The sequence below is a fragment of the Papilio machaon genome, chromosome 19 (assembly GCF_912999745.1).
Source record: "Papilio machaon chromosome 19, ilPapMach1.1, whole genome shotgun sequence".
NCBI classification, from domain to species: domain Eukaryota; kingdom Metazoa; phylum Arthropoda; class Insecta; order Lepidoptera; family Papilionidae; genus Papilio; species Papilio machaon.
This window is the reverse complement of record NC_060004.1, coordinates 4515669-4543463: the sequence shown is the minus strand read 5'-3', so window position 1 is coordinate 4543463 and position 27795 is coordinate 4515669. Positions and strand designations below refer to the sequence as shown.

General features: G+C 35.7%; 1 protein-coding gene across 1 annotated transcript in view; it reads right to left on the bottom strand.

The window, feature by feature from the left end:
* Positions 1 to 27795, bottom strand: part of LOC106715191 (bromodomain adjacent to zinc finger domain protein 2B) — a 58273-nt gene that overhangs the window by 5728 nt on the left and 24750 nt on the right. Inside the window, exons 3-41 of the mRNA XM_045682687.1 lie at positions 22302 to 22390; positions 21013 to 21192; positions 20475 to 20658; positions 20188 to 20285; positions 19600 to 19749; positions 19275 to 19408; positions 19057 to 19154; positions 18959 to 18976; positions 18340 to 18424; positions 17850 to 17972; positions 17404 to 17596; positions 16842 to 16964; positions 16488 to 16568; positions 16199 to 16303; positions 15536 to 15693; positions 14922 to 15057; positions 14240 to 14364; positions 13336 to 13475; positions 12691 to 12829; positions 11880 to 11966; positions 10427 to 11164; positions 9747 to 9812; positions 8795 to 8839; positions 8378 to 8395; positions 7569 to 7738; positions 7097 to 7245; positions 6907 to 7023; positions 6538 to 6684; positions 5894 to 6034; positions 5264 to 5441; positions 4691 to 4848; positions 3828 to 4138; positions 3083 to 3216; positions 2581 to 2738; positions 2139 to 2324; positions 1142 to 1911; positions 813 to 1057; positions 375 to 504; positions 10 to 153 (exon numbers count right to left, since the gene is read on the bottom strand). Of these exons, the coding sequence (XP_045538643.1) occupies positions 10 to 153; positions 375 to 504; positions 813 to 1057; positions 1142 to 1911; positions 2139 to 2324; positions 2581 to 2738; positions 3083 to 3216; positions 3828 to 4138; positions 4691 to 4848; positions 5264 to 5441; positions 5894 to 6034; positions 6538 to 6684; positions 6907 to 7023; positions 7097 to 7245; positions 7569 to 7738; positions 8378 to 8395; positions 8795 to 8839; positions 9747 to 9812; positions 10427 to 11164; positions 11880 to 11966; positions 12691 to 12829; positions 13336 to 13475; positions 14240 to 14364; positions 14922 to 15057; positions 15536 to 15693; positions 16199 to 16303; positions 16488 to 16568; positions 16842 to 16964; positions 17404 to 17596; positions 17850 to 17972; positions 18340 to 18424; positions 18959 to 18976; positions 19057 to 19154; positions 19275 to 19408; positions 19600 to 19749; positions 20188 to 20285; positions 20475 to 20658; positions 21013 to 21192; positions 22302 to 22383 (6444 nt within the window). The 5' untranslated portion in view covers positions 22384 to 22390. The remainder of the gene's footprint in view (positions 1 to 9; positions 154 to 374; positions 505 to 812; positions 1058 to 1141; positions 1912 to 2138; positions 2325 to 2580; positions 2739 to 3082; positions 3217 to 3827; positions 4139 to 4690; positions 4849 to 5263; positions 5442 to 5893; positions 6035 to 6537; positions 6685 to 6906; positions 7024 to 7096; positions 7246 to 7568; positions 7739 to 8377; positions 8396 to 8794; positions 8840 to 9746; positions 9813 to 10426; positions 11165 to 11879; positions 11967 to 12690; positions 12830 to 13335; positions 13476 to 14239; positions 14365 to 14921; positions 15058 to 15535; positions 15694 to 16198; positions 16304 to 16487; positions 16569 to 16841; positions 16965 to 17403; positions 17597 to 17849; positions 17973 to 18339; positions 18425 to 18958; positions 18977 to 19056; positions 19155 to 19274; positions 19409 to 19599; positions 19750 to 20187; positions 20286 to 20474; positions 20659 to 21012; positions 21193 to 22301; positions 22391 to 27795) is intronic.

Below are 27795 nucleotides of genomic sequence, written 5' to 3'. Positions count from 1 at the left end.
ATGCCTTACATTAGCTAGTAACTGCATATCCACGCGGCGTGCGGTTTTAGCGCAGAAAGAATTCGGCGAGTCCGGTGGAGGATAGTCTTGATCAGATTTCTCTTCGTTAGATGTGGTTTCTAAACGCATTACGTCGTTCTTCTCCGTGAACATCTGCAAATAAACGCTTAGATTGGTTAATAGTCAACACATAACGTACTTAAACTTGTTATATAAGTATGTATACCTATACACATGAGGTATTCGAATACACAGATATTGTGAATATTCGTACACATGTGTTACACGTACGTACACACCTGGTATATATACTCGTGTAGTACGAGTACAATACATATTATACGAGTACGTACCGATGTGCTATGTGTGCGTACCTTGTCAGTGAGGAGATGGTGGTTGTGTGTGAGCGCGGCGTGCAGCTCTCGCTCGCGCACACCTCGCGGATGCAGCGCGCGCATCACCTCGCCCACCTCCTTCATATCGTTGATGCGCCACCAACCGTGCCTACAATACAATGTCATTTTACTTTTTTATTATTATATCTTACTAATATTATAAATGCGAATTTTGGATGGATGGATGTTTGTTTGTTTGAATGTATCTCTGGAACAACTCAATGGATCTTGATGAAATTTGGCACAGATATAGAATATAGTCTGGTAGAAAACATAGGTTAATAATTATTTTTTATTCCGCGCGGACGTAGTCGCGGGCAAAAGCTAGTTTTAAAAATACTTTCAACTGTTCGTTTTGCGTGATACTATAAATTTCAATGAAGATTCTAATTGAAAGAATTCTAAGACAATATTTACCGTAGTTCTCTAGGCACGAATCCACCTTCTAGCTTTTTGGGCAGACCGTGGACCTTGCAATTCTCCAGCTGCTCAAGTTCCTCGGGTGACATCTGTATGGGCGGTGGACTGTCGCAAGTAACGTATGTGCTGAGTGCGTTGAAGTTGAGCAGACCGAGGCTGGTTAGACCGGACGCCTTGGCCTTCTGTGTCGCCGCCTCTTGCTTAGCCGCGTCCGCTTGCAGTTCTTTTTCTAGGTCATTGTCCTGGATAACGTTTAGAAACAATTTAAGGTATGATGTTAGGTAAAACTTTGTGATGATGCTTTATAAAAATGTCTATAAACTTACTTGTTCCTTATTATCTTCTTCTACTTCGTCGCCTTCAAGATTTTCATCTTTATTAATACTAGCGTCCATCATTTCCTGGTCCAGACCAGACATAGTCAGACTTGAGTCTGTGTAAATGTTATTGGTTGGCACTTGGACACTGGTCACCATACTGTTCAGTGTGAATAGACTCGGATCGTTCAGTAAATGCAAATTATTCGACACATCCCATTTATGACCTTGGCACATTACTACTTCGGAGCAAGTGTGTTCATTATCACAAAATTCTGGAACTTTCTGTTCATTAGACTTTTCATCATTAATGTTAGTCAAATATGAACTCTCGTGTCTTAGTATTGAGAACCATTTTCCTTCGAGCATTTTAGTATAAAGTTGGGCGTGTGCACTTTCTGCATCCATGAGTTCTTTCTTTGTTGGTCGTTCTATGATTTCGCTTTCGTCTTTGATTTTAGCTTCAGCTTTTTTAGCGGCATCCAATTGAGAGGATACCGCTTCTGCCATTTTTCTCAATTCTTCTAGATTGTTGACTAGTTCATCTTTACTCTCTTCTACATTCTCTTTCTCCACAGCTTCTGTTTTGACGACGTTTTCTACTTTAACGATCTCTTGTGGCTTATCCATGGGTTCCGCTTGCGCAGCGAACATAGGTTTGTGAGTGGGTTTCTGGACTAGGAACGCGGTGGGAATAGAGTCTTCAATATCCAGCATGTCTTCTTCTTCGTTAGTTTGCTTTTGCTGAATGTATTTCTCTTCCATTTTGATCGCTGAACCTATGACATCATTTTCAAATTAGTAACCAAAAGCCAAAAGAACATCAACGACCTTTAAAAATTGTAGAAAAAAGTATAATTTGATTTTATTATAAATAATTAAACTGGGATACTGGCCACTAAAAAAATGTAATTAAAAAATTAATTATCTAATTGGTTTACGGATCTGCATATATTTTTTTAAATTTTTGTAACAATAGTTCAATTTAGTTATATAATGAAAATACCTTCAACTTTAAAAGTGCCGTGTTTCACGTTAGGTTCGTACTTGATAATTTGCGTGTGATCGCTCAAGTTCAGTTCAGACTTGATGTTCCTCAGTTCCAGTTCGCTCTGCAGTTCTTGTTCTTCACGCTGTGCGTCTGTTTCCATCTCCTCCTTCTCGTCTGATGACTCTTTCTTCTCTTTAACATCTAATTATTATAATTGTAATTATTTATTTATGCTAATTCAAAGTTAATCTTTTGTGCATGTAGCAATAATGTCTAACAGAACCAGAGAGATATTAGTAGAAACACTTGGAACTCGGAGTGTTTAATGAACACTTAAACAGTCTTTTAAAGTAGATTTAGTGACCACTAAAAAAAATTATTTTGTAGTAATTTATAAGATTATTTACTAGAAATATCTTTCCTATATTTTTCATTGGTTTGAATAATTCAACTATACCTTTTTTCTTTTTCTTAGCGGTATCACTTAAGGGTTGTCCTTTCAAAGCCGCTGCCTCCAATGCCTCTTGGTAAGGCAATATCTCTGGCTGAGCTGACTCCATCGCCTCTACGAATATACCCCCACACTTGCCTAGTGACCAGTATCGTCGCCAGTACCTATTAATATTACAAATATTTAATATTTCAACAAAACAAAACATAACAACGTGTTAAATTATGTAATCACTCCACTTTCATCGATTTATGAATTATCAGACTCCAAAAAACAATTTCGTGAGTCGTATGTAATTTTTACCAACAGCAATTTACTTTTCACTTAATCTTTTTTTTGTTGTATACCTTAGTAGGAATTGACGTATTAATACAAAGATGTGTATGAAATCAATCCAACTATCCATTTGGTTCAGTTAGGTTATTTAATCATCTCTTTAGGGTAGGTTCAAAAAGTATATTAATTTGAAGAAGACTTGTTTTAATCTATCGTATATAATATAGTTAACCTGTCCTGTCCATAGCAGGTGGCTCGGAGCGCGTGCGAGCCGGCGGAGAGCTGCTGCAGCTGCTGCTCCGACTGCCGCACCAGCTTCTCCAGCTTGCGGCCTAGCTCCTCTGATGATAGGTTCTTGTCCTCATCCTGTATATATCATAAGGGAATCTTATTAACTTCTAGCGACCTCTATTGATCTCTTAGTCAAATATGTAACTTTAATGGAAGTAAGTTTCGATATCTCACTTGCTTGTCACCAATTTATTGTTATCTTTTGAGCTTTTAACACACTTTATACTTTGCTTACGAACTCTAGTCCGGCTTCGCAAGGGTGGATATTTAAAACAAAAATTATAACAAAGTTAAAAATAGTCTATGTTCTTTAGGAATAATGTAACATAATTATGGTGAAACAAATTTTGTAATCGCTCGAGTAGTTTAAGTTTTTTCGTTACAAACATACTAAATTACAAAAGCTTCAACTATATCAGTGTAGATCTACACACAATAAAAAAAAATTGCAAACCAATAGCAACAAAGATGGATTGTTGCCATGGTAACAGTATTTCTCAGACAATGGGGAAAGCCTTCGTTGTCATTTGAGCATTTGAATTTTGAAATATACAACTTAAAGTTTTAAGCAATGAAAACAATAAAACAAAGTTTTTCTGTGTAACAAAATGAATGGAATGGAATTATTTTAATTACATAACCAACAAAAGTTTATGTAATATGTAAAAGGCAATGCTTGTACTTACCTCTTCTGGTTGAGTGCCTTCGCTTTCTAAATCACTTAAAATAGCGTCACAATCACCAATAACACTGTCCTTATCGATCTTTGAGTTATCTGCTGGAGAACATTCGTCTTTATTGTTATTCAAAATCTCTTTAGTTTTCATATTATTGGACAAATCCTTTAAGGGAGAAAGTTCTTTGTCGCTCTCCTCCATAGGGGCGGTATCTTTGTACGGGGACGGCAGATCGACTTGTTTGTTGACTTCAGACTCTTGCGGTGAATCAACTTTGTCCAGTTTCTTCGGTGTCTCGCTTTTGTCACTGATTAAATGCTCTGTTAAAATAATTATTAAATTAGCGTCTAACATATCTATATGTTTCTTTAAAACAATAGGAAGTGTGGTCTTTAATATCAATACAAAATAATTAAATCTCTAAAGATATAGTACAATTAATGTTTTAAATAGTATGTTATAGACCGTGAAGGCTATCCTAATCGGTGGGCATATGTTAAACTAAATTATGATAGCTCACTACCGCCCTCTCGTTCCCGCCAAAGAATATGACCAGATTTTCTTTCTATTGTAGCTGTCATATTATTTTCTTCTTTTATTTCATTTTCTATGTCCAAGTAGGTTTTATATATATTCTGACAGAATCAAGCACGATAACAGCGCCCCTCACCGGTTCAGATATCCTAGTTTGACTGTACTTAAATATTAGTGTAGCTAATGATCACTTTCTTTTTTAAATTACCAGGCAAAGGTAACGCTACATTATGCCACAGATACAGTAACTTATAGAGGATTCAAAAACAGGTATATAATTATCAGCAATTCTTAATGACGTGAGAATAATATCTATTGAAGAAATAACATCAAGTGACCTTCTTCAGGCGCGTTGGCGAGTGCGTGCGCGTGCGCGTGCGCGTGCGCTGCGCCAGTGGAAGTCTCGTCTACGAGGCGCTGCATGCGCTCCAGCGCGAGCGCCTGCTGACGCTCAGCCTGCTCCGCGCGCATCTTGCGCTGGTGCAGCACACGCACTCTGGACACAGCGTACACGTATATTAAATGCTGTACTAAGGTGACACCTTAAATGCTTTCTTAAACAATCCTTTAGTATTTGATACTAAATCTACAAGAACATAGGATGGATGATGGACATTAAGCGTGGTAATAACATACGCAATTTACACCTTGATTAAACCCATTCTACTAGTAGATTTATGCAGAAACCAATTTAGTTAATTAATATTTTGGTAGAAGGAAACGAATAAAAAGAGCTTTAATAATTAGAGATAAAGTATGTTATGTGGTCATTATTATAGAAGAATGTTAGAATATTACAAGACTTCGTACTGGAAGGAAGGCGAGGCTATCAAAATGACGAATTTCAAGAAAACTGGAATGAAAAAATTGTCTTTAATGTCCCATTAGGGTCAAATAACATGGCTACATACTTGCGTATCTTCATATCCATGAGGTAGCGCTCCTTGCGCAGCTGGTTGAGATGGTCGAGGGAGGCATCTATCTGCCGCAGCACCGCCTTGCTCTGCAGCAGCTCGTCACACAGGTACGCCAGGATGCGAGCCTTGGTAGTAGGATTCAGCGCAAGGAATGGCTTGTCGCGTAATGTTTCTGAAAGATTAACAATTATTGTACCAAAATGCTTATTCAATCCAACAAATTGTTTATTCCATCCGTGATAATATTACTGTATAACTTCATATTTTATCAAATATGGACATCAGTACCGTCATTTGTAACTGGGACTTCTATAAACAATTAAACATATTTGTTACCAATGTATTTTATCTATACATTAAACATTTAAAATATGGACAGGAGCATTAAACAAAGATGCAAACTATCAAATAATTTGATACACTCGTAGTTTATAATACGCTTTAGTTTAGACCTCATCGCGTCACCCACTGCTCTGTATGGATTTATATGGAGCAATAAACCCGCAACCGGTGGGCGTGTCTAGAGTGTCACGTGACCAAGTGACAAACACATCAAAATGGCAACATTTTGATGTATTTGTTAGTTTTTGCGGTCGTGAAGAATCGTTACCTTAATTATTTTACCTGATAGTTTGTATGTGTGGTTAGCGTGCAGTTGCTCGTAGTATGCGGTGTTCTTGGAGTGTGCACAAGTGTGCTGTATCTCCGCGTCACTCTGGTGATGGTCGGCAACGCGCCGCTCACGCTCGCGCTCCGCCGTCAAACCTGTCACATAATTGACATTATTTTTAAGAGAAATATTTTCATTATTAACGAGATGTTAGTGATTTTTCGAGGTGTCTGATTCCTTTCATTAAGGGTTTATTCAACATCTTCAGTTTTCGTATGCATTTATTTTTTCAACAAGTAATGTGTATGTTTCATCATTCAGCTCATTATGCGTCCCCTTTGAGCAGCTCGGAGCCTACCCCAAGTTAGGGGTGACTAGGCTATAGCCAACCACGCTGACCCAGAGCGGGTTGACTTCACACATATCATTGATTCTCTTCTCAGATATGTGCAGCATCACGATGTTTTCCTTCACCGTAAGAACGTCGGATAAATGTACATATGTCAATCGAGAATCGAAAAACACATTGGTGAATGGTGGGATTCGAACCCAGGACCTGCAGATTGCAAGTCAAGTGCTTAACCCCTGAGCAACCGAGATAGATGTAGACAATAAGAAAAGGAGGGGGCTAATCGTATAAAGGTATAATGCAGCATACCTGTGAGAGCCTTGACCTCTCCAGTGGCGTTGGCATAGAGGTAGATACGCAGCACCTCGCTAAGGTTGGCGGGCGTGATGTCCCCGAGCCTGATGGCGTGTCCCAGCAGCGTCGTGTGCCGTCCAGGGTGAGGGATGCCAGGGTCCTCTGCATAATACAAAAGTTAATACTGACTATTCGTCCTAAATATTAGTTCAAGTTCAGTTTTAATATGTAACTGTGGACTTCAACTGCACTTGTAATCATGTCTTCCCTCTCATTGGCTTTGGTGAAACATATTGTCGTCTCTATTTATTCTAAAGAGAAAGAAAGTAATGTATTTTTGTACATTTGTCGGCAATGGAAATGTTTATTGTTGACGTAACTTACCAATAGCGCAGACGAGCAGCTGTGTCAGGACCTGCATGAGTTCCTCTCTCACATTAGCGTTGCTATCAGGCAACAGCGATTGTTGCAACGTTTCGAAACTCGGCAGTGAATCCATATCTAAATAAAAAATCCATTAAATTTAATATAGAATTTTATTATAGATTAAGCTGTGTATATTTATAATACTAACCGAAACCAAGAGTCTGTCCAAAGTTGTGGATGAATTCATATACTTGTAGTAAATCCGCCATTGCTTGACCTGCGAGCTTCAATCCTGGGATCCTACTTAATGTAGGCAACGGTTTCTGGTCTGATAATGATGAGTCTTCTTGAGGTCTCCTGTTTATAAAACGGATAAAATTCATAAGTTTTTTTTAATAAATATTAACTTATCTTTTGTAATTCATTAGGTTGGTGGTTAAAGGTTAAGCATCTTTTAGTCCTTCCTTTTAGTCTTTTTAGTAACTTCTTTCATATATAATATCTATAATTATCGTCTGACAGTTTCTCCTAAATTTAAGCTCTATGTAGGTATAGTTCAATGGAAACTTTATGACTGTTTGCAATATTTACGAGACGCTGCGCATAACTTACATTTAGATTTCAACAATATGTAAACGGAATAGATGGCTCATCGCTATCAAGTTTGTATGTTTTAATACCTGAGCTCAGCAAGCAGCTCCATCTCCTTCCTGCGCTGCTGCAGCTTTCCCTCCTTGGCGAGGAGGCGGTCGAGCAGGTTCTGGTGCTTCCTGCGCTCTCGCTCCGCCCAGCGCCGCCGCCCCTCCAGCTGTCGTATAAATGTCGTGTGCTGACGTCGCCTTTCTCGCTCCTGGACACAAAAACATAATTACAATAATATGTCAATCGTATATGTACGTAATATTCAGGTTTAATAGATACAGCAATAAATATATAATAGATTCCAAGTGCGATAGATTAATATGTGTATATCTTCAAACAGTTGCTACACAAGCATGCAAGAAAAGTACATGAAAGTTTCGCGTATTTTTCTAAGCATTTATTAAGTGAAATCTCGTATAGTAAAAATGCAACTTATACGTTCTCCATTCATCATTGAATTAAATACCAAGTTATATCGCATAGGTTCCAGTTCTTATTCTCATGCGCTAATTCCAAATATAAGATGGCTCCTACGAATAAGGGCCAATGTGCAAACTTTACAGAAGAGGCTCTCAAAGTTTCAACCATGTAGGAAAAGACGCCTCATTTGCCCTTTTACTTTAATAAAAAACACGTTTACACCTGTAACTGTGTATTTGTGTTTAGTGCATGTTGTTAACTAGACTAACAAGTTATAATCATGAATTTGTTACTTTGACCCTTATACATAGGACCCATCGTAAAATGTATAAAAAAAATCATGCATTGTTAGTATTAAAAGTTGTTGATAATTATCCCTCCACTTCAAAGCGAATTGTAACATTTGATTGTTATGAATGTAAATTACCTCAGTTATGTACTTTTGCTGTTGATGTGTAGTGGCCGATGGAATTGTGCATTGGAAAAGAAAATGTAATGAATGAGTTTATATTGTAAAATTAGTAAAAAAAGGTATACAAATACCCAAATAAACTAGTTACAGATAAAAAATGATCTTTTTAATTGTTGGATTCCATGTGTCATGAAAATTTATTACAAATCCTATTATTAATTTTAAGGTATTTTATTAAGTCAAAAATAAAATAAAATAATATATTCCCTTAATATCTTAAATAAAGTTATTTACCAGATAAACATAAAGTACATTTCTTATGCAAATTGTTAATATTTACTTTTGCACACATAATTATTACAAGACTAAATACATAATGTAAAATACACACAAAACACATAACTAATAACTGTCTACATTGATTTATCTCACCTGTTCTTTTAATAGAATAGCTTGTTGTCGTTTTAGTTCTCTTTCCTGAAACAATACATAAATACATAATGAACATGTGTATACATATATAGGTGTATACATATACATTAACATAAAATTTGCATCTAATCATCATCATCATCATCTTCAATACATTAGACATCCCCACTAAGGATATCGGAGCGTACCCTAAGTCAGGGGTGACTAGGTCACTACGCCGGTCCAGGCCCAGGGTTGGTTGACTTCGCACATATCTTTGAATTTCTTGGATATGTACAGGTTGCATTACAATGTTTTCCTCCTCCGTAATAGAGTCGGATTTATGTACATATGTAAATCGAAAATTCCATAGGTAGATTAAAATCCAGGACCTAAGCCATTGGTAGATTGCGGGATTAGAATCCAGGACCTGGTCGATATAAGTCAAGAACTTAACCCCTGAACCACTGACGCTCTTGCATTTAATACATCTATTTAGGTTGCAGTTAACAAGAAATATCACAAACGATTTTTTCCAGTGTCGACACCGACTTGTTTCGAGCCAATGGTGGCCCTTTTTCATGGTGAGTGGAATTGGTGAGAGAAGAAATAACACCAGTCCCACTCACCCGAAGGAAGGTGGCCTGATGGGCTCGAAACTTGTCGGTGCCGACTTCAGTTAAATGCGTGAATGTTAACCGTTTCATATTTAGTTTATTATATTTTACGTTAGTTTAAATAATTAAAGAAATATCACATTACGAGTATATTACAAATATTCTAACACCATACATTTTTAGCCATAATCCGTTTACATTGAAATTTTCGATGTCAACTCATATTGACGATTTAACAAAACAATTCATTGTCTAATAATATCTACGAGTATTAAACAAAAAGCTCTACTTGCTTAGTTTAAATATTGTAGAGATCAAGTCCTGTATTGAAATGCTAAGCATGCAATTAGACCAACCTGTTGCTTCTTAGCCTGGTCTTCGATTTTCTGCTTTTCTAACTCCTCCTGTTTTCTTCTTTTAGCCTTGAAACACATCCGTAGTGACAACATCGAAAGCGGTACAGCAAATTATAATCAAAGCAGCGAACATGTAACAAATAGAAAATACGAAAACATAAAAAAAAATAGTTTAAACGCATTAAAGTTACATTTAACTGTATAAGTTATAAGAAAATAAGTATTACATTCTAAGAAAGCGTGCAACAAAAGAAAACATTCAAAAATGTTGTTAACTATTTCTTTGCTACAATGGTAGTAGCTAAAAAAACCTTTAATAATATTATTTTAAGATTGCCTAAATAAAATAAACAATTTTTTATATCAATTTATTCGTAGCTGAAACAGATAGTAAAAAGATTTGAATTCTGAAAAAGGGTATGAAATAGCAAAGTTAATTTTATAACTTTTCACCTCCGGTTAGAAATGTGCATTAATAAAAATCCAAACAAATTATTAGCACATACCAACACCTGTTAAGTGAAGACGATGGCACAATTGTTAAAGAATGCATACATAATGTGTATAACAGATCTTAATATTCAGATATACCCATAAATGTAACCACAGTAATTAGACGTGTTAGTGAGTCCCAAGAAAACGTTAGTATTTTAATGTTGATTTTAATTTCTAACACGTACCAAGTACATGTCCTTACTGCCGAAGGGATGTACCGAGATAGATAGCGCACCGTCTTTGCCTACGTTAAACGTTCCTTGGCTTATCTTTTTAGTTATAATATCGTTGAGTATATTTTCATCGTCGCCGCTCAAATCTATCACTTCCTTTAGAACAGATTTTTGCGATTCTTTCGGCATTAGCATCAAATTTTGTGACATAAATTCGTTTTTTGCATCTAAATATTTCTGTTCTAAACTTTTAGGGTCCTCGTTTTTAGTTTCGCCGTCTATTTTCGACCAATCGCACCCGTTTATGAATTCGCTTATTCTCGAATAGGATTCGATTAGTTTTTCCAAATTGTTCTCTTTATCTGGTGTTTTCGTTGTCTTGTCTGACGCTTTCATTAATGAGAAATCAAAATATTTATCTTTCGGTCGTTTCGGGAGATCGAAGGCAGCTTTTTCCGCGAAATCTTTCATTTTATCCAAGGCATTGTATTCTTCTACTTCTTCCTTCCATCCGGATTGGTCGAAGTTTAATGTTTTTAAGGGTACATTTTGGTCTTTAGGTCCACTGACGGGTATCAGGGACAGACTTATGGGCGGCATAGTGCGGTCCTTGCTAGTTCTGAGGGCGGGGTCCACTACTATCTCTGGCACTTTCGCCGCGTGCACTGTGGGTGCTGTGGGCGCGGTGGGCGCGGTGGGCGCGCTCGGCAGCGGCTCGATGGTGAGCTGCGTTCGGTTCTTGTTGATATGCTGTTTACATTGCCATAGTTAATTTTCTTTTATGTTTCACAGTTTCTATTATCAATTGGATCATGACAACATTGTCAATTAATACCAGTTTAGTGTGATCGCTTTTAGTGTTAGAACTAAGATAAAACCCACAGACAGTGAAAGGGGAATAAAATTTACATAAATATATAGAATAGTATATAAAGATATAACAGACGTAACTATTCAGACACACAACTAAACTACCATCTAAAAGCTAAGAATTCCAACGCTGTCTACGAAAAGCAAAAAGTGACCGACATTTTTGTATAATTCTTAATTCCGTATTGGTTCTTTTTGCTTTGAAAAAACTACATAATACGAATGTGAGCACAATGTTGCCAAGCATCAAATTGATAATAAAAAAATAAAAACAAACACAAGCACATGTAAATTAAAAAAAAAACATATACAGATAAAAATAAAATGTCTAAATAACAGCAAAATACCAAATTAATAAAAAAATAAACGATAATTTAACGTGCAAAACAAAAAAAATTGTAGAGCCTTATAAAACATTATATTTACAAAACCCGTAAGATATATAAGTAACAGAAATACAGTTGGTATTGACAACTGTTATGAAGAAAGTAGTCATATATTTGAATAGAGGACAAGACAGTATATTATTATACATATAGTATGGTTAAAATCGACATAAGAGCCCGATATATCCCGATGTAAGAAGGTGTCATACCTCTAACAGTTGTTGACTTCGCGCCTCTTTTTCCCGTTTGACGAGTTCAGCCCTTTCGGACCTTTCTAATTCTCTTACAAGTCGAGCCTGTGGATCAAATGTATTGATGCGTCATCGCTAACACTAACCATTATTTGGAAGTTTAGCAATTTTAGTAATATTTGATCGTTTGGTGAATAATAAAAAAAAAAAATAGTTTCAGATTTTCATTATATCGGAGGAAATAACTGTAATTTTCATACTGAAATTTACTTAAATTTTAATATCTAAGTTTTCTGTTTACTGTCTTCGGATATATTAAAATGAAATATCAAAAATCACTGCCTTAAATAAAAAAAACAAAGCGAACCTACAAATATCAGGCTTATTTAATACAAACTAAAAACAGATGCATTTATTACATTTATTACTACGCACTAAACGTAATCCTACATACAATTGACAAAGATTTTACAAATAAAATAATTTAGTAAGCTTTCGTAGTAATAGACAGACAATTAAAACTAAAAGAATTAAGGTTCATTTACACATAATCCGGAATCGTACGAACAACAATCGGCAGTCATAGAGCGAGACAAACGTATGGGAAATACATACGGAAATACATACGATTCCGGATTATGTCTAAATCAAGCCTTACATCTGCAAAAATGTCACTACTACGGACACATAAAGTTTCACTTAGTGACTATAAAATTATAGCCTAAAATTGGAAAAATGTAATGTGATGAAAAGAGTTACATCTTATATGATCTCATAAGATGTAATAGTTTTGGTGGTACGGTGCGCAATGTAAAGAGTTGTATCTGACCTGTTCCCTGCGCGGTGCAGCATCTCTGCGCGCATCTCGTGCTGCTTGTTGCCGACGTGCCAGCTCTATGCGCCGCTCTACAGGCGGAGGTGTCGGCCGCGGTGTGCTCAGCGCTGCCAGCGCACGCGCTTCCTCCAACCTGTATATAAGATACTAATATCATCATCATCTCCATGGCCTTTTCTCACTCACGTGGTGTCAGCACACAAGGTTTTATGAACCTTAAAGTTTTGGCTTAAGTTTTTACGGCCGGCCGCCTGCATCTCGACAACTTTATTATTAATACTAATATTGCAGACAAATTTACCAGATTTGAAAGATATGTCGACTTTGAGGAGATTTCTTTGCGTCGAAGAAAATCTAAATATTAAAGTCATAAGTGGTACAGTCCAACAAATTAGTTATTTGATGATATAAAAATTGGATGAATTAATGTAAATGGCTATAAAAGTAGAGGAAGACCAAAGAAAGTATGGATGAATTTTGTGGAAGTGGATATGTGTAAGAAGTGAGTAAATTCAGATATGACGGCTGATAGAGATGTATATGGAGGAGTAGTACATACTCCAAAGGGATAAGGGTAAGTTGATGATGACATAACAATTTAATAAGATTTTTTCGCATTTTTTTAGTACTTATACTTGCCTCTTAGTGATCTCAGCCTCATTGAAGACTAGCGGTTCAGCGAGATCAAGTGCCGGTTGTACGTATTCTCCGAGCAGAGTACGCGCGCTGAAGCTAAAGTTGTCAGACGAAAGCGGCGGACACGGGTTCGATTCTAAGAACTGTGAGAAAAAAACAATACTTTTAAGTTTTTTTAGTCTATTGATAAATAAAAGAAATTCGTTAAAGCATAGTACAAATACGGGGTACATTTTTGTAAACTTAACCTTAACTAAGATTTTTTAAATAATTTCTAACATAACAAGTTTATTTGATCATCGAATAGTAAGTTTGAATCACAATTTATATATATTTCATTGTATATTTTTTATAAACGTTGTAATATTGTGTTACAATGCTTACATGTGAAAGTCTGATATACCAGCTTTCATATAATGCTCGTAATATGCCTCAGCAACTTGTATAGCTGCAAATTATTGCAGGTTGGATACTAGAAAAAATATAACCACACTCGTTAAATGCTACTTCCACTTATTCCGACGAATAGATATCAAAACATATATATTTTTATTCGGATAAATCAAACCTGGTCTATCATTAGTTCATCTGAACAATATGATGTAATTTTCATTAATTCTATATCATATATGTTCATATTCTTTTATATATAAAATTTTCGTATCATAATATTAGTTACCATACTCCTTCGAAACGGCTTGACTAATTTTTATGGAATTTTATACACATATTTTGTAGATCTAAGAATCGGCTACTATCTAATTTTCATATACCTAAATGACAAAGGTTCTATTTGGCACAGATTTAGAACATAGTTTGGAAGAACACATTGGCTACTTATTAAGTTTTTTTAACTGCGCGCGGACGAAGTCATGGGCGACAGCTAGTATTAAAGAATGTATAGTACCGTGCATAGTTCCTGTGTTGACTTTATCGCCAGTCCGGAATGTGGCTCAGGCGGGGAGTAGCTCACATCACCCTTTATGTTGCAGTTTCTTGATAGACCTTTGATTACTGTCACTCTCTTCCAACCTGCGTACAAATATAGTAAAAATCACAATAATATGAACCATTTATTTTGATTACACGTGAATTCTTGTATATTCTTTACTTGATAGAATAACTGTATCATACTAATATTATAAATGCGAAAGTTTAGATGGATGGATGTTTGTTAGAAGGTATCTCCAGAACTACATGAATCTGGATGAAATTTGGTTTAGATGTAGAGCACTGTCTTTAAGTATACATAGGCTACATAAGAAGCCTATCCTATAGTAGCCTGGCCTATAAGTAGCCTAAATAATAATAATTTAATTATTCACGGACGAAGTTGCAGGCAACAGCTAGTAATGACTAATGTCAGCGGTCAATTTTAGAGCGAAGTGGAAAAGAATAATAAAGAAAGCTGACCCCATCATCATATAAGGTGACGACTATATAAAGAGAAAGAGATAGAGAGAGAGAGAGAGAGAGGAAGAGGGGAAGATTGAAGTGGAGTCTTGGGCCTTTTAGATATTAAAAGGTTTCTTAGAGTAACCATTCGTAGTTTTAAACTTGTATTAAATGTAAAATAATATGTTTATTACCAAGTGCCAGAGGCAGGCGTAGTTGAGCATCATGCCGGCGGCCTGGATCACTGGCGTCGGAGTCTGAGGGGCCACTGTCAGATGGACACTCGGAGTCTGTGCTTGCACTCTCACCGAGTAATGTCCGTAGTTTCTCCTGTTGAATATAAAACTATTATCTCCAAGAATACGTCTTTTCAAATGTTTTGGCTGCTTAAGGTCATCGGCGCATTGCGCAGTGCCCTTTACTGCAACCCTTTACGAGACTTACGAAACTTATATCAGCAAGTTCTTTTTTCTTTCATCATATACAAATTCTGGTTCTTTTTTTAATAGGAATATAAGGAATAAAAGAGCAGAAGAAACACCAAGGTGATCTTCGATGCCCATGTACATTTACAATACTAGAGGAACTGCAGATTCATTGCCGGCCTAATCGATCAAGAAGTTTTTTTTATATATTTTTAGGTGGAAAGAGCAAGCGGCCATTTGGATTCGCCGAAATAGATTCCGCCGAATTCAGATACATTGCCTAACTTTAATCGATATAAAATTCCTACATATATATATATTGTTTATAAACTATGCCATGTTTTCACTAAGTCGTTTTTTATGTAATATGTTTATTCAGTTACCAGATCAGTTTCAGCAAGTAGTTGGTGTGCGAGTGCTGGTCGCAGGCCGAGTGCTCGACTCTGAGCCAGCAATGAGGCGACTGTGTTCTTCTTGGGTTTGCTGACGCCGCGGCCCAAGTTGCGCGGCCGACCTTCCCGTGTTGCCCACCCGCTTACTGCTGTATACATAACATCATTGTACATACACTATTTAAAAAACAATCGACTAGTTATTTGTTGAAATTTTTATTTATTTATTTATTTAGATACCCCAACAGATAAATTATAACACATGCACAATAACTAATATAACAAAAGCAAATTAAAAACCGAATTTGGCCAAATTATAGGTGTACAAATCATACAAGTATAACACCAAAACTTTACATAAAGAAAATTAGTAAGATTTATGTGATGAAGCTAATTATGTAATAAAAAAAAGAAAGAAGAACAAAAAAAATTGACTTAAAATAGAAAAAAAACTGCAAGATCAAATTTATCATATATATTACCGGAGACACTTCGAAAAAACATGAATATTACCGTGGTTTTGACTACATGTTTTTAAGTAGACGTTTTGCGTTCAGTATTTAGTGATATTAGAAATTAAAAAAAATGTATAGTTATTGAAATTGATAGAATAAATATATGTATTTGTAAAAGTAATTATGATAAAGTTGTTACATTCACTATCCTCACTGCCACTGGACTTGGGCCTGGGCGAGTCAGCGGCGTGCGAGTTCAGTTCGGGCGCCACTCGCCTCGGCTTCGCGCCCGGCTTGCGTCGTGCTGCAAATATTTATTAATACTTTTTTATTAAAATATAAACAGAATTTAGTTCGTAATAACCATCCCAAAATAAACTTAATACAAATTATAATTGCAATGAAATTAAAAGAAATATAATCTTACAATATTCTCTTCATTAAAGAGAAATAAAAATAAAAATTTCCGAAATTAATTGTTAACTTACATATCCTGTCATTATTTGATGCATTTAGAGAGCTACTCAGTGAGGTAAGACGAGACAATGCGTCCGAGGCTTGCGGGCTTGCTGTAAGAGATATTAGAATATAATTAATTTCTCAACATTTTTAACTACTACACTCAGAGTAATTAAGTGGTCACTAAGGGAGATCTTATGTGACCAATAAACAACTCTAACAGGCAGGTACAACAAATTTCATCTTTTTTAAAAATGGTTTCAATATGAAAACGTATGTCTTATATGGATGTAAAGCGTTATTTAATCTCTGAAGATAAATATGTAACTCTTTTCGTTCGATGGGTACATTTAATAATGTTGTAGGTGGAAATGTACACTTACGAGGTACGGGCTTCAGCGATAGGTTGAGAGGAGTATCTTCGTCGGCGGCGGACTTGAGGCCCAAGTCCAAGGGTGCGTCCTCCGACGTTGTTGACTTCGTGCTCAGGTTCAATCCCGAATCACCTAATTGTAATAAAACGAATTTACAATATTTTGTAGTACCAAATCATTAAATAACAAAATTTATGTTACAAAAAACAATCTAAATCATCGTAAGCTCATATATTTTTCTCATCGAGGAGCTCGGAGCCTATCATAAGATAGGAGTGACTAGGCCTTATAGCCCTAGACCGGGTTGGTTTACTTGACAAATATTTTTGAAATACTTCTCAGATATGTGCAGTTTACATCACGATGTTTCCTTCACCTTAAGAACATAGGATAAATGTACATATGAAATTCGGAAATTGAAAAGCATTTTGGTACATGGTAGAGAACGAACCTAATCTCTTAAGAATCGAATTGGTTAGTTTTTAATCTTTAAGTCACTTATCCAAGTAGTTAATTTAATTTACTAGCTTCTTAAAAAATAAAAAGTTTGACAAAGTATTGTATAACATACCGGGTTGTGCTGCTAGCTGTCGCTCGAGGGCGGCGAGGCTGAGGCCGCTCTGGCTGGCGATGGTCTGCAGCAGCTCGCGGGAGATGCCCGCGTAGTCAGCCAGGTTGGGCGGCGGCGTACCCGCGTGTCCGCCGCGCTCCGGCTTGCCCGGCAACCTGATCACTTCCACTGATGATCGACCGCTGTAGTCCTCCTATTATAATCATTTTAATGGTACTTTCATCATCATCAATCAACTCACTATACATTCCCACAGAGGGGCTAGGGTATTGATAAATATAACAGAACCAAAGATTTTTAATTTATTAATCATCATTAATTAAATAAAATTTGGTTAGTTAGGTAGTGGTAAAATTCTTTCAATAGAACACAAATACAAAAACTGTAAATTATTCTCATGTATTGAAACATGTATTTCAGCAGTGAAAACGCAATATTAGACTTACAACTTTGGGACGTTTACTGGGTAGCGGCGTGGACCTGTCACCGGCGGAGGGATGTACAGACACTTGCGGAGGGTCCAGCGATATCGTCTTCTTACGACCCCGATTCGTCGTACCCGGAGGCACCTGTAAATATATCAAAATATAATATCTGGTCTTAAAATACTCCTACAAACCATGTAATGCCCGCTACAGACGTTCTGTTTTAACTGTACAGTTCGACTGTTCAGATAAAACTGAACATCTGTAGCATGTTTAAATGTCATTTCTATTTAAGACACTATGACAATGTTATCTTACTAATATAAATGCAAAGTTTAAATGGATGGATGTTTGTTTAAAGGTATCTCCAGAACTGCTGGATGAATCTCGCTGAAATTTGGAATAGATGTAGTCAGTCAGTCAGAACAGTCTGAAAGAACATATAAGCTATTAATTATTTTTTTTTTAATTCGAAAAAGGGGCGACTTCTAGTTATTCATAATAGATATACCTTGGGGCCTGCGAGTGACGACGTGTATTTGATAATCTCGGTGTCAGGCGGCAACCGAACACCTCCAAGCACCGACGAAGGATCACTGAACATAAAATTAATAATGTATATCTTAAAAACAAAGAGAATTAAACGTAAGGACTAGGCAATAAATGTTAATTTGATATCAAAAACTATTTATTACTATTTATTAATGGTAGGACTTTTAACACACCATAGATTAAGTAGGTTAAAAAGGTCAGTTGAATTCATTGAGATGGAATGCGAAGGAATAAAATGTATTGGCTAATATTAATGGATGTATTCATGCAATGCAATTCACTGAATAAATGTAACAATATTATAATGTTATATTGTTATTCGTATCTCTTATTTAAGGAACCGATGTTTAAAGCAATATGGATGCTTCTACATAAGCAATTTTATGATAATCTTTGCCATTCATAAAAAAATATACAATTTAATGTTTTCACGGTTATGCTGATTTAAATTAGTTTAATGTCTTTGATTGATCCTTCAAGCAAAGTTCTAAGATTTATTATTTTTACAAACAAAAATGGATGCAAGCTTTAAATGGAAGCCAAACAATGATTTATGAACAATTTTAGCATCCACTTACCCGCCCTCCAAAGCGGCACTAGGAAGAAAAATAATCAATCAGTATTTACATTTTTTATTGTTATTTTAAGAGTCAAAGATTTTTTTTTTAATATTTACCTAAGTATTGTATGAGGAAGACCGGTGAGTGAATCTATTCCCGAATGTCTATCCTTATCCGAACCCGGCATTCCGAACGGATACAATGGCGACATGTTCTGAAACAAAACAGATGCAAAAATAGCGGTTTAACTCGTCTATATCATAAGTTTCCACTGCAGAAACATAAATACAAAAAAAATTGTAATGAACCAATTTGTTAAATATAAAGTATGCACCTTTCCCTTGGTGGCCGCCGCGACTGCTGCGTGGTATGCGCCGTGCGCTGCAGCCTGCGCTAACATCAGATCGCCTCTTAGCAACGCCAGATCACGATCTTTGCTTTTACCCGATGAACTGGACGAGTTTTTTCCTGAAAATAAATAATTACATTAATAGAGTGCCCACCAACATTAATGATTTTGCGAGAGAAAGGACGTACCCAAATGAGAAATATCTTCTTTCTTTATATCTCTTTTTCTAAGTCCTTATGTTATATTGGGACGGTGAAGTCTAGTATATAAACTATTGCATTACTACTAGCAGTCATTTTAGTATACTTACTAGATGAGGAGGACTGCTGCGGTGGTTTACTGGAGGACTTGGACTGGTGCGGAGCTGACACGAGGCTATTGAGAGAGGCCAAGCTCGATAACGACGCCTGTGAATGCATCGCTGACGGTGAAGATGTCTTCGGAAAACCGTATGACGTTCCTGTTCAATGATAGCAGTAAATATAATGAAAAATCGGTGTCATAAGGCTCTAATGATACTATAATACATCTATCGAGTGAACATAGTCGAAAGATGTCTACTGTTTAATATAAGATTAATAGAACAACCCAAGTAACGTAACAATAAATTTCAAACAAGTAGTTACGTTTCAAACAATGGGACTTAACTGTATAAATCACACACGAAATAATTCTATACAGGCTGTAGGTGAAACAAAACAAAATATTCAATTTCATATTCATCTCAACATATTGACTAGAAACTGTTACCTAGAAGTTCTATAAGATGTACCGGGCGCAATCCTCAGAATTTTTAACTTAATTTTTTTATGGAAACATATATAGCTTTCCTTTTTCATACAACATTGGTTTATTTATAATGAAAAAAAAAAAAAACTATTTTAAGTAAGATACGTGCCCCACTCACTCATGGTCGGCTGCGAACTACCGCCAGTGGAAGGACTCTTGTCCTTTAACGACGCACTCGACGTTTGGCCGCTACTGCTCCTGCCCGATCTACTGTAAACACGAGAAAATTCTAGAAAACGTCTATAATAAAGCATAAGTCATATGCAAACATAGAAAGTATTGACTTGAACTTAGTAGCAGTGAAATGATTATCAACCTTGTTAGCTTAGGGACTGTTTAAATAATTTATACGACTCTGTATTAGAGGAGAAAATCAAAATACATAAATTCACATACCTTTCACTTCTCATTGGCTGCTTGGGATGTTTAGGCGGTTGCTTCATGCCACCGGTAGCCCCCGACAGTGCTGACAGCGCGGAGTACGGGTCCCCGAGCGGTGGGAAGTTGAGGCCCGAGGCTTGTAGGCGCGCTAGATAGTCCTGCGCTGCGAGATGTGACGCCATGGACCACCATGCTGCACCTGGAAAACAATGTTTCATAATGTATATTCTCTGCTGTAGGCTTGTATTTAATATTGTACAGATATATTAAGCTGTGGATACTTGTAACTAATATTACAAAAAGGAGAGATTTGTGTTATTGTGTGATTGTATAAAAACTCAAAAACACTGGTCCTATTTCAATAATTTTTCACCATTAAAATGGTACATATCTTAAAATGAAATACCCTATTTACTATCGTTTAAGATGTTTAAAAAATAAATGTCTACCTTTGCGAAGCCATGTATGTATCTGATAGTGTTATGGAAATGAACCTGATGATATGCGAGCTTTACTGTATGGTCCTTTTAAACTACTATCAATGTATACTAACTGGCAACGGGATGTAGGCCGAGGGAAGCTGCCTGGTTGGCAGCGACGCCAAGCGTGGTGGGCGGCGGGTAACGAGAGCCGAAGCCGAAGAGTGCCGCCTGCGCCTGCGCCTGGGCCTGGGCCTGAGCCTGAGCCTGCGCGGCCGCCGTCCCGCCGCCGGACCCCTCTCGACCCCAGTACGCTGTCCACAAAAACACACATTAATAAACGTTCGAAACCAATATTCGATCCTTGAGATCTAATTGAAAATTATAATTACATAATATAAAACGAATTTTAAAAATGATTTGACCGGTCTCTAGACAATACATCGTGTTTTTCGATTGCCATTGTGATCGGTTTTTAAACCAAATATATTATAAATGTGTATAAAAATACGAGGATAAGTAAAATAAGAGATTAAAGTAAAGGAATAGATAGTGGTATCGCTATACCATTTTTCATAAAAATAATTTAGATTGTAGGAGTGACAATTTCTAAAGATGTTCGTGTCGAATGATCGGTTTAAGTCGCGTATATTAATAGAAAATTTCCTCATAATTCACATGTATTATTAGGAACATATTCCACACACTGACAGTCAATCGATATCGTTACTTATTTCGTCTCAATACGAGTTATGTTGGTCGCAGAGGCGTGTTTGTCAGGGACGCTCGCAAGGTCAACGAACTCGGCCGGGTTTACTTATATGGTGGCATGGTACAATACCACATGAGTGTTGAACGACAGAAAGATGTGAGACTTCTTTTTTCAATAAAAGATAAGATCACAGTGGACCGCCACACCTAATGATCGTTGCTTGTTTACTAAGATTCCTTCAGTTAGTTTTTATTTTTTGTTATATCGGTGTACTTTATTTTGAAGGTATTATTCAAACAACTTTAATAAATAATTAAATGATAAATACCAAGGAGTATACATAATAAACAAGTAAACGTAGTTGAGCTCTATTAGTGACTTCATTTGTTCCTATTTTGTTTTAGCCTCCGAAATGAAATTTAACCTGAATTTTCAATCTTTGTTACCTTAGGTTTCCGACACCAAAACCTCCGTTTAAACATATTATTATCTCTGTTTTGTCAAAGATAATGACAGGGACGACGATTATACAGAGATTTTAGTATCAGAAACCCACGGTTAGTGCTCTCTTTTAAACCACTCGCAAAAATAACACTCGTTTCATATATATTTGCGTTTGCATTGATAAAACTTGCTTTTATCACTGTCAGCCAGCAGAACAGTTTTTATATATACATTGATAACACATTAGGTACTCAAGCGAACTCGTACCTCCGAAGAGTCCAGCGGCATCCAGCAGGCCGTCGGGCGGCGGCTTGCCGGCCGCGTCGCCCTCGCCGTTCTCCTTGTCCATGCCGCGTCTGCAACAATACAATAAATTCAATAAAATATACCATCTGTCACATATTAAATTATATTTTAACACATGGCACAAGAACACAAACAAGTAGGTCGCATAATGTTAAGTGATCCTACCCCCATGGACATATGTAATACCAGAGGAAAATGTAGTAATTTTTTTTAACTGATCATAATTATGTCTTTCAGTCTTTAAAAATACTCATTAAAATATTTGAAATTAAAAATTGACTGATTATATCTCAGCAAGAGTACGTGCGCGAACTATAAACCACCAACAGCCTCGTTGACACATTGCGTCATCTCTGATAGCCCGATTAGGGTAATAAGACCGTGGGAGCTATTTATATCTAGTTATAAATAAACTACGCCAGTGCTTAGGTTTTAGGTCCAGAGCTTAGAGAACATGATAAGAGTTCAAATAAAAAACTACATAATTAATTAATATTAATTTTCGAATCTTATAGCCACCGATTCATTATATTTTCTTTAACTTATATGATATTTTCCATCTATTTTGTAAGTCCGTGACACTGAGAGCCTCATTCAGATAAAAAAAACAAAGGGACATTTATAAGAAACGAGCATTTATGATTTCTGATTACTTATTTATTATTAAGCTATAACACATACAATATTTATAAAACAACATATTCATCTCCCTCATTTGCTTTGAACAAAACAGAACAAAAATATGTTTTGCTAAAGTGTTTCTGCAGTGGAAACTTATATTTTTTAAATTACTCAAAGTTTTAATAATACAAATGGGTTCAAAATGTATAAAGTACTACATGAAGTGTAGTAAAAACGTAAATCATGCGTTGACATTAAACGATAATGTAATGAGAACCCGTCCGGCTGCCATTCAAGTTCTCACTCCAGTGCGGCAAATAGTACTTTCGCATTTACACCCTAGGACAATGCACTCGAGCATCTATTAGTGACGTCTATAGATAATATATCTACTTAGTACTTACCTTAACTGGAGTGAATAAAAGGTAATTACCTTTTTTATCACAATTTACTATTGGGCAGACAACGCAATTTATATGTTAGTGTCTATTTTGCATACAAGTCTATGTATACATGTGAAAATTTATCAATATTTTCACAATTTTATCCTAATGATTTGTTTATGATGCTTATTATGTCTTCAATTAATTTATGTTTTAGATAAATAGCGTGGCAAAGATTAAGCTTCATTTACTTACTTTACACCCTAAAAACGTAAATAAATTTTATGTAAACGCATAAATTTAAATCTGTCCTTTTAAATCACAGTTCGTCTGAGATTACGGACATTCATTTCCCACGATCCTGACACACCTGTTCCACTTAAACATTCATCTAATATATAAAATTCTCGTGTCACAGTTTTCGTTGCCATACTCCTCCGAAACGGCTTGACCGATTCTTATGAAATTTTGTGAGCATATTCAGTAGGTCTGAGAATCGGCCAACATCTATTTTTCAAACCCCTATTAAGTTTTTTTTTAACTGCGCGCGGACGGAGTCGCGGGCGACAGCTAGTATATCTATGTACTTGTCACTTGTATGTATAGACTATTTACATAGCACCATTCTATACCATCTTCAGTAAGCACGACATTTTAAGACCTAATCTTTCATGACACAGATAATTTTGAATTTGGAACAGTTTTTCCTTGTTTATTCCCTGTTAATTAATTATTTAAAGATTATAGTATTAAGACAGTTAACAGTGGGTTTCTAAAATCAAAACCTCTGTATAAAACATATTATCGTCCTTGTCATAATCTTTGACAAAAAAGAAATAACAATATGTTTTGAATGGACATTTTGGTCTCAGAAACCCATGGTAAATCCTTCAAGCAAAAACCAGAATTTATAACAGCTTAGTATTTACTTACGTCTCCACTGAGCGATATGATCTAGACTTAAGATATGTCTACTTGAATTATAACGGTGTCGGCCACAACTGCAATACATTCAAACGACCAAATCTGGTGGTCATTAGTAATGTAGTACATTCGTAATGAGATATGACTGTGTCAACTCGTGAGACTGAGAGTGGCTTGTTTACTACATGACATATATGTTTATTTATTGAATTATGTATTTCAATAATGTTATTGAAGTGATTAAATATCGTTAACATGATAAAATAAACTGACATAATATATTAAGAATACCAAAAGACAATTTTGTATCGTCAAAATAAGAAAGGAAAACAGCGCAGTGCCACGATCTAAATTGTAAATATCAATTAATTCCGAAATAACACACTGTAATAATTCAGAAACCACACGAGAGCCAATCACAATTTATGATATATCAAGACAATCTCTTATTTCTCATATCTCTTTGACATTAGAACAATTTTAATAGACCGGGATTACCTTAACTTTCCGTTATTTCCTTATATTTAAAAATATAGAAACTTCACATATTAAATTATAATACAATATGTTATGTTTCACAATGGCAGACATAATACCGTTGCCTTTATAGTAACGCGTCAAATCGCACTAAGAGAGACCTTATTAGACAAACACAATACTTTCTACACATTTCCGTGTAAAAGGCAAACAGTGCGCTTGGCGGCGGTTCGACGACCTCGCATTGTCTCAACTCTTGCCCGAGCGGCGATCGTGTTTAACGAACTGTTAGAATCAGAAACTGGAGTTAATACGCCGCGCCGTGAGAACGAAGGAAGTCTGTGGCGTTCGGATAGCGTTTAATCCGCGCCGGACGTGTTTTTGTATGTCTCAGCGATACTGTTACAAATGCATTAGGTTTAAAGTGACTATTAGAATGTCCATAACGTTATCGTATTCTCTTGAGAACGGTACTTAATTAATTTAAGAAGCTATAATTTAATTTACAGTTGACTATAAAAATTCTAAGGTCTAGGGAACATTTAGACATTTTAAAGCTAATTTAACTCAATTGATCATCGATTACGCATAGTAACTATTCAATTGGTACTTTTACTTGCGATTCCAGTTGTTGTTTGTTTTTTATTTTAACGTTTTCGACAGCAGTGCGTAAACGTAGTTCTGACAGTTATAAACGCTACAATATGGTGCCGTATGCTAATAATATCCGACAATTATGTGTGCTGAATAATTTTATCAGATTATTAAATATCACATTCAAATTATTCGCTTATATTAGGTTTTCGTCCAATCTATAATTATAACTTTTTGGTTTAATTAAAACCTGAATGTCACAAGCTTGTGACATTGATGTAAGACATACATATTATATCGTAGTTACTACATTGTACGTGGGCTTTTGTAGATTGAATTTCAAATAATAGGGCACATAAGAGCCTGCTTTCAATTTATAAAATCGCAGAGCGTGCTGTCCAATGTAGCGTGGTGGAGGCGGGATTATCCAGGGATTACGCCCGATTCTAGAACAATCCAGTTACTATCGGCCGGGTAAAGCATAGCTCATTACACCTAGCCGTACACTATTCCTGTCATCAGTTAATTTTGGTATACATTTGATGTTTTAAAATATCTTCCGCTGTTACCTTCATATGTTTTTACTAGCTGCGCTCGCGACTTCGCGTGAAATGCTGTCTTCGGGTAGCATATTAATTATTTATACTAATAATGTGTTTTTCGATTTACAAATATACATTTATACGACGTTCTTATGCTGAGTGAAAACATCGTGATGCAACCTGCACGTATTTGAGAAAAAATTCAAAGATATGAGTAAAGTCAACCACCACGCACTGGGCCATCGTGATTGACCAGTCACCCCTAACATAGAGTAAGCTCCTAGCCCCTCGGTAGTGACGTATAGTGAGCTGACGATGATGAATAAGCAAAAATTAAACTTATAAAACGTTACAATAAAACCAACTTAACTTACAAAACATTAACATGAAACATTCGCGTTTATAATATTAGTAAGGATTTCTATTTAACTACAGGAAATAATTTTTAATAAAAATAATGTTTACATCAAAACATTAATATTAATAAAAAATTTATTAAGTAGCATAAAAGTAAATGTTCGTTTCTGACGTCACGATGAATTTTCTAACGTGCACAATATTGCATAAAGGTATAACCTCAAGAGTGCACGCTACAGTGGCTTCAATAATACAGTGACTCTATAAACAACGAGATTAGGTTCACCATGTCTTTAAGAACAAACTGATACTTTATTAATTTAATGTCACAATAACCTTTAAAACTATATGTGAATTATTTTACCACTACTAGATTAAAATATGGTAATTTTAAGTAAGTAATAAGTTAAAATTTACAAATACTTTTGTTCATATAATCAGCTTTTATTTTTAACTAGTATAAATGTACATACATTTACAACAATTAAAATTAAATATTTTACTAAATTTTTTAGAACATAAGTGTTGCGATGTATGCTTTTGACCTCATAGGGTTATGTGTTGGTAAATTATGGTCACCCTAACAGTGACCCACTTAACAAAATAACGTGCGACCAACTGTATTGACTTGTACTTTTTAATGCACCTTCAGAACAGATGTTTGTTCTTTAAATTTTAAAGACTGGAACATTTACAATTTTAATTTCCTTTAATATGTAGAAGAATAGAGTGCTTTTATGTGAATTGGTTTAAGCTGCTTTAGTAATATACATAAAATACAATTGTGTTTAATTAAAATCACGGTAAATAAATAGTAAAATTAAAGAAAACAACTTATATTCATTTCAATAATTTCTATAATTGTGTACATAACACATAATTCGATTTATATGAATTGAAATGTAGTCGGACGTGATTGATAATAAAGAGTAATTAAAATAGGTTTACATAACTTGGCGGCGCTCAGTGGCAGCCGACATGAATACAATTGGGCTGACATGGCCCGAAACCAAACGCAGAGCCCAACATAGAGCGAGCTGGCAGCGCACTGTGGACGCCCTCTGCCCCACTACGGGGACATAGGACATTAAGTCAAGTATATAAACAGTAAATTACTATCTACAATAAATACAAACCAGTGACACCACTGACCTACCGAGCGATGACCTGTATTATTATATATTATGCAGATAAATCAATTGAATCATGTAAAACTTCTTTGTAATTGTAAGAGCTTTGTATCTCGTCTGTAATCTACATAATCTTTGTTAAGTCTTATCTTAAGGTACAGTCGCAGACAAATGTATGTCGTGTACAATCGCATATTTGGATAACAAAAAACTTTAATAATTATTTCTGTTTCTTTTTTACGGCCGGACCCAATAATCGAACTCAACTAATCGAATTTATTTTTGCTTATAATGGTGTTATTGTTTAATGTTTTTAAATCCATTTAATTTTAATTAACCGATCTTAGGATCAACAGTAGTATTTGAAAAACCTTATCTTTCGTTATAGTAGATTATTATCGTTATAGTATATTTTCCTACTTTCTTT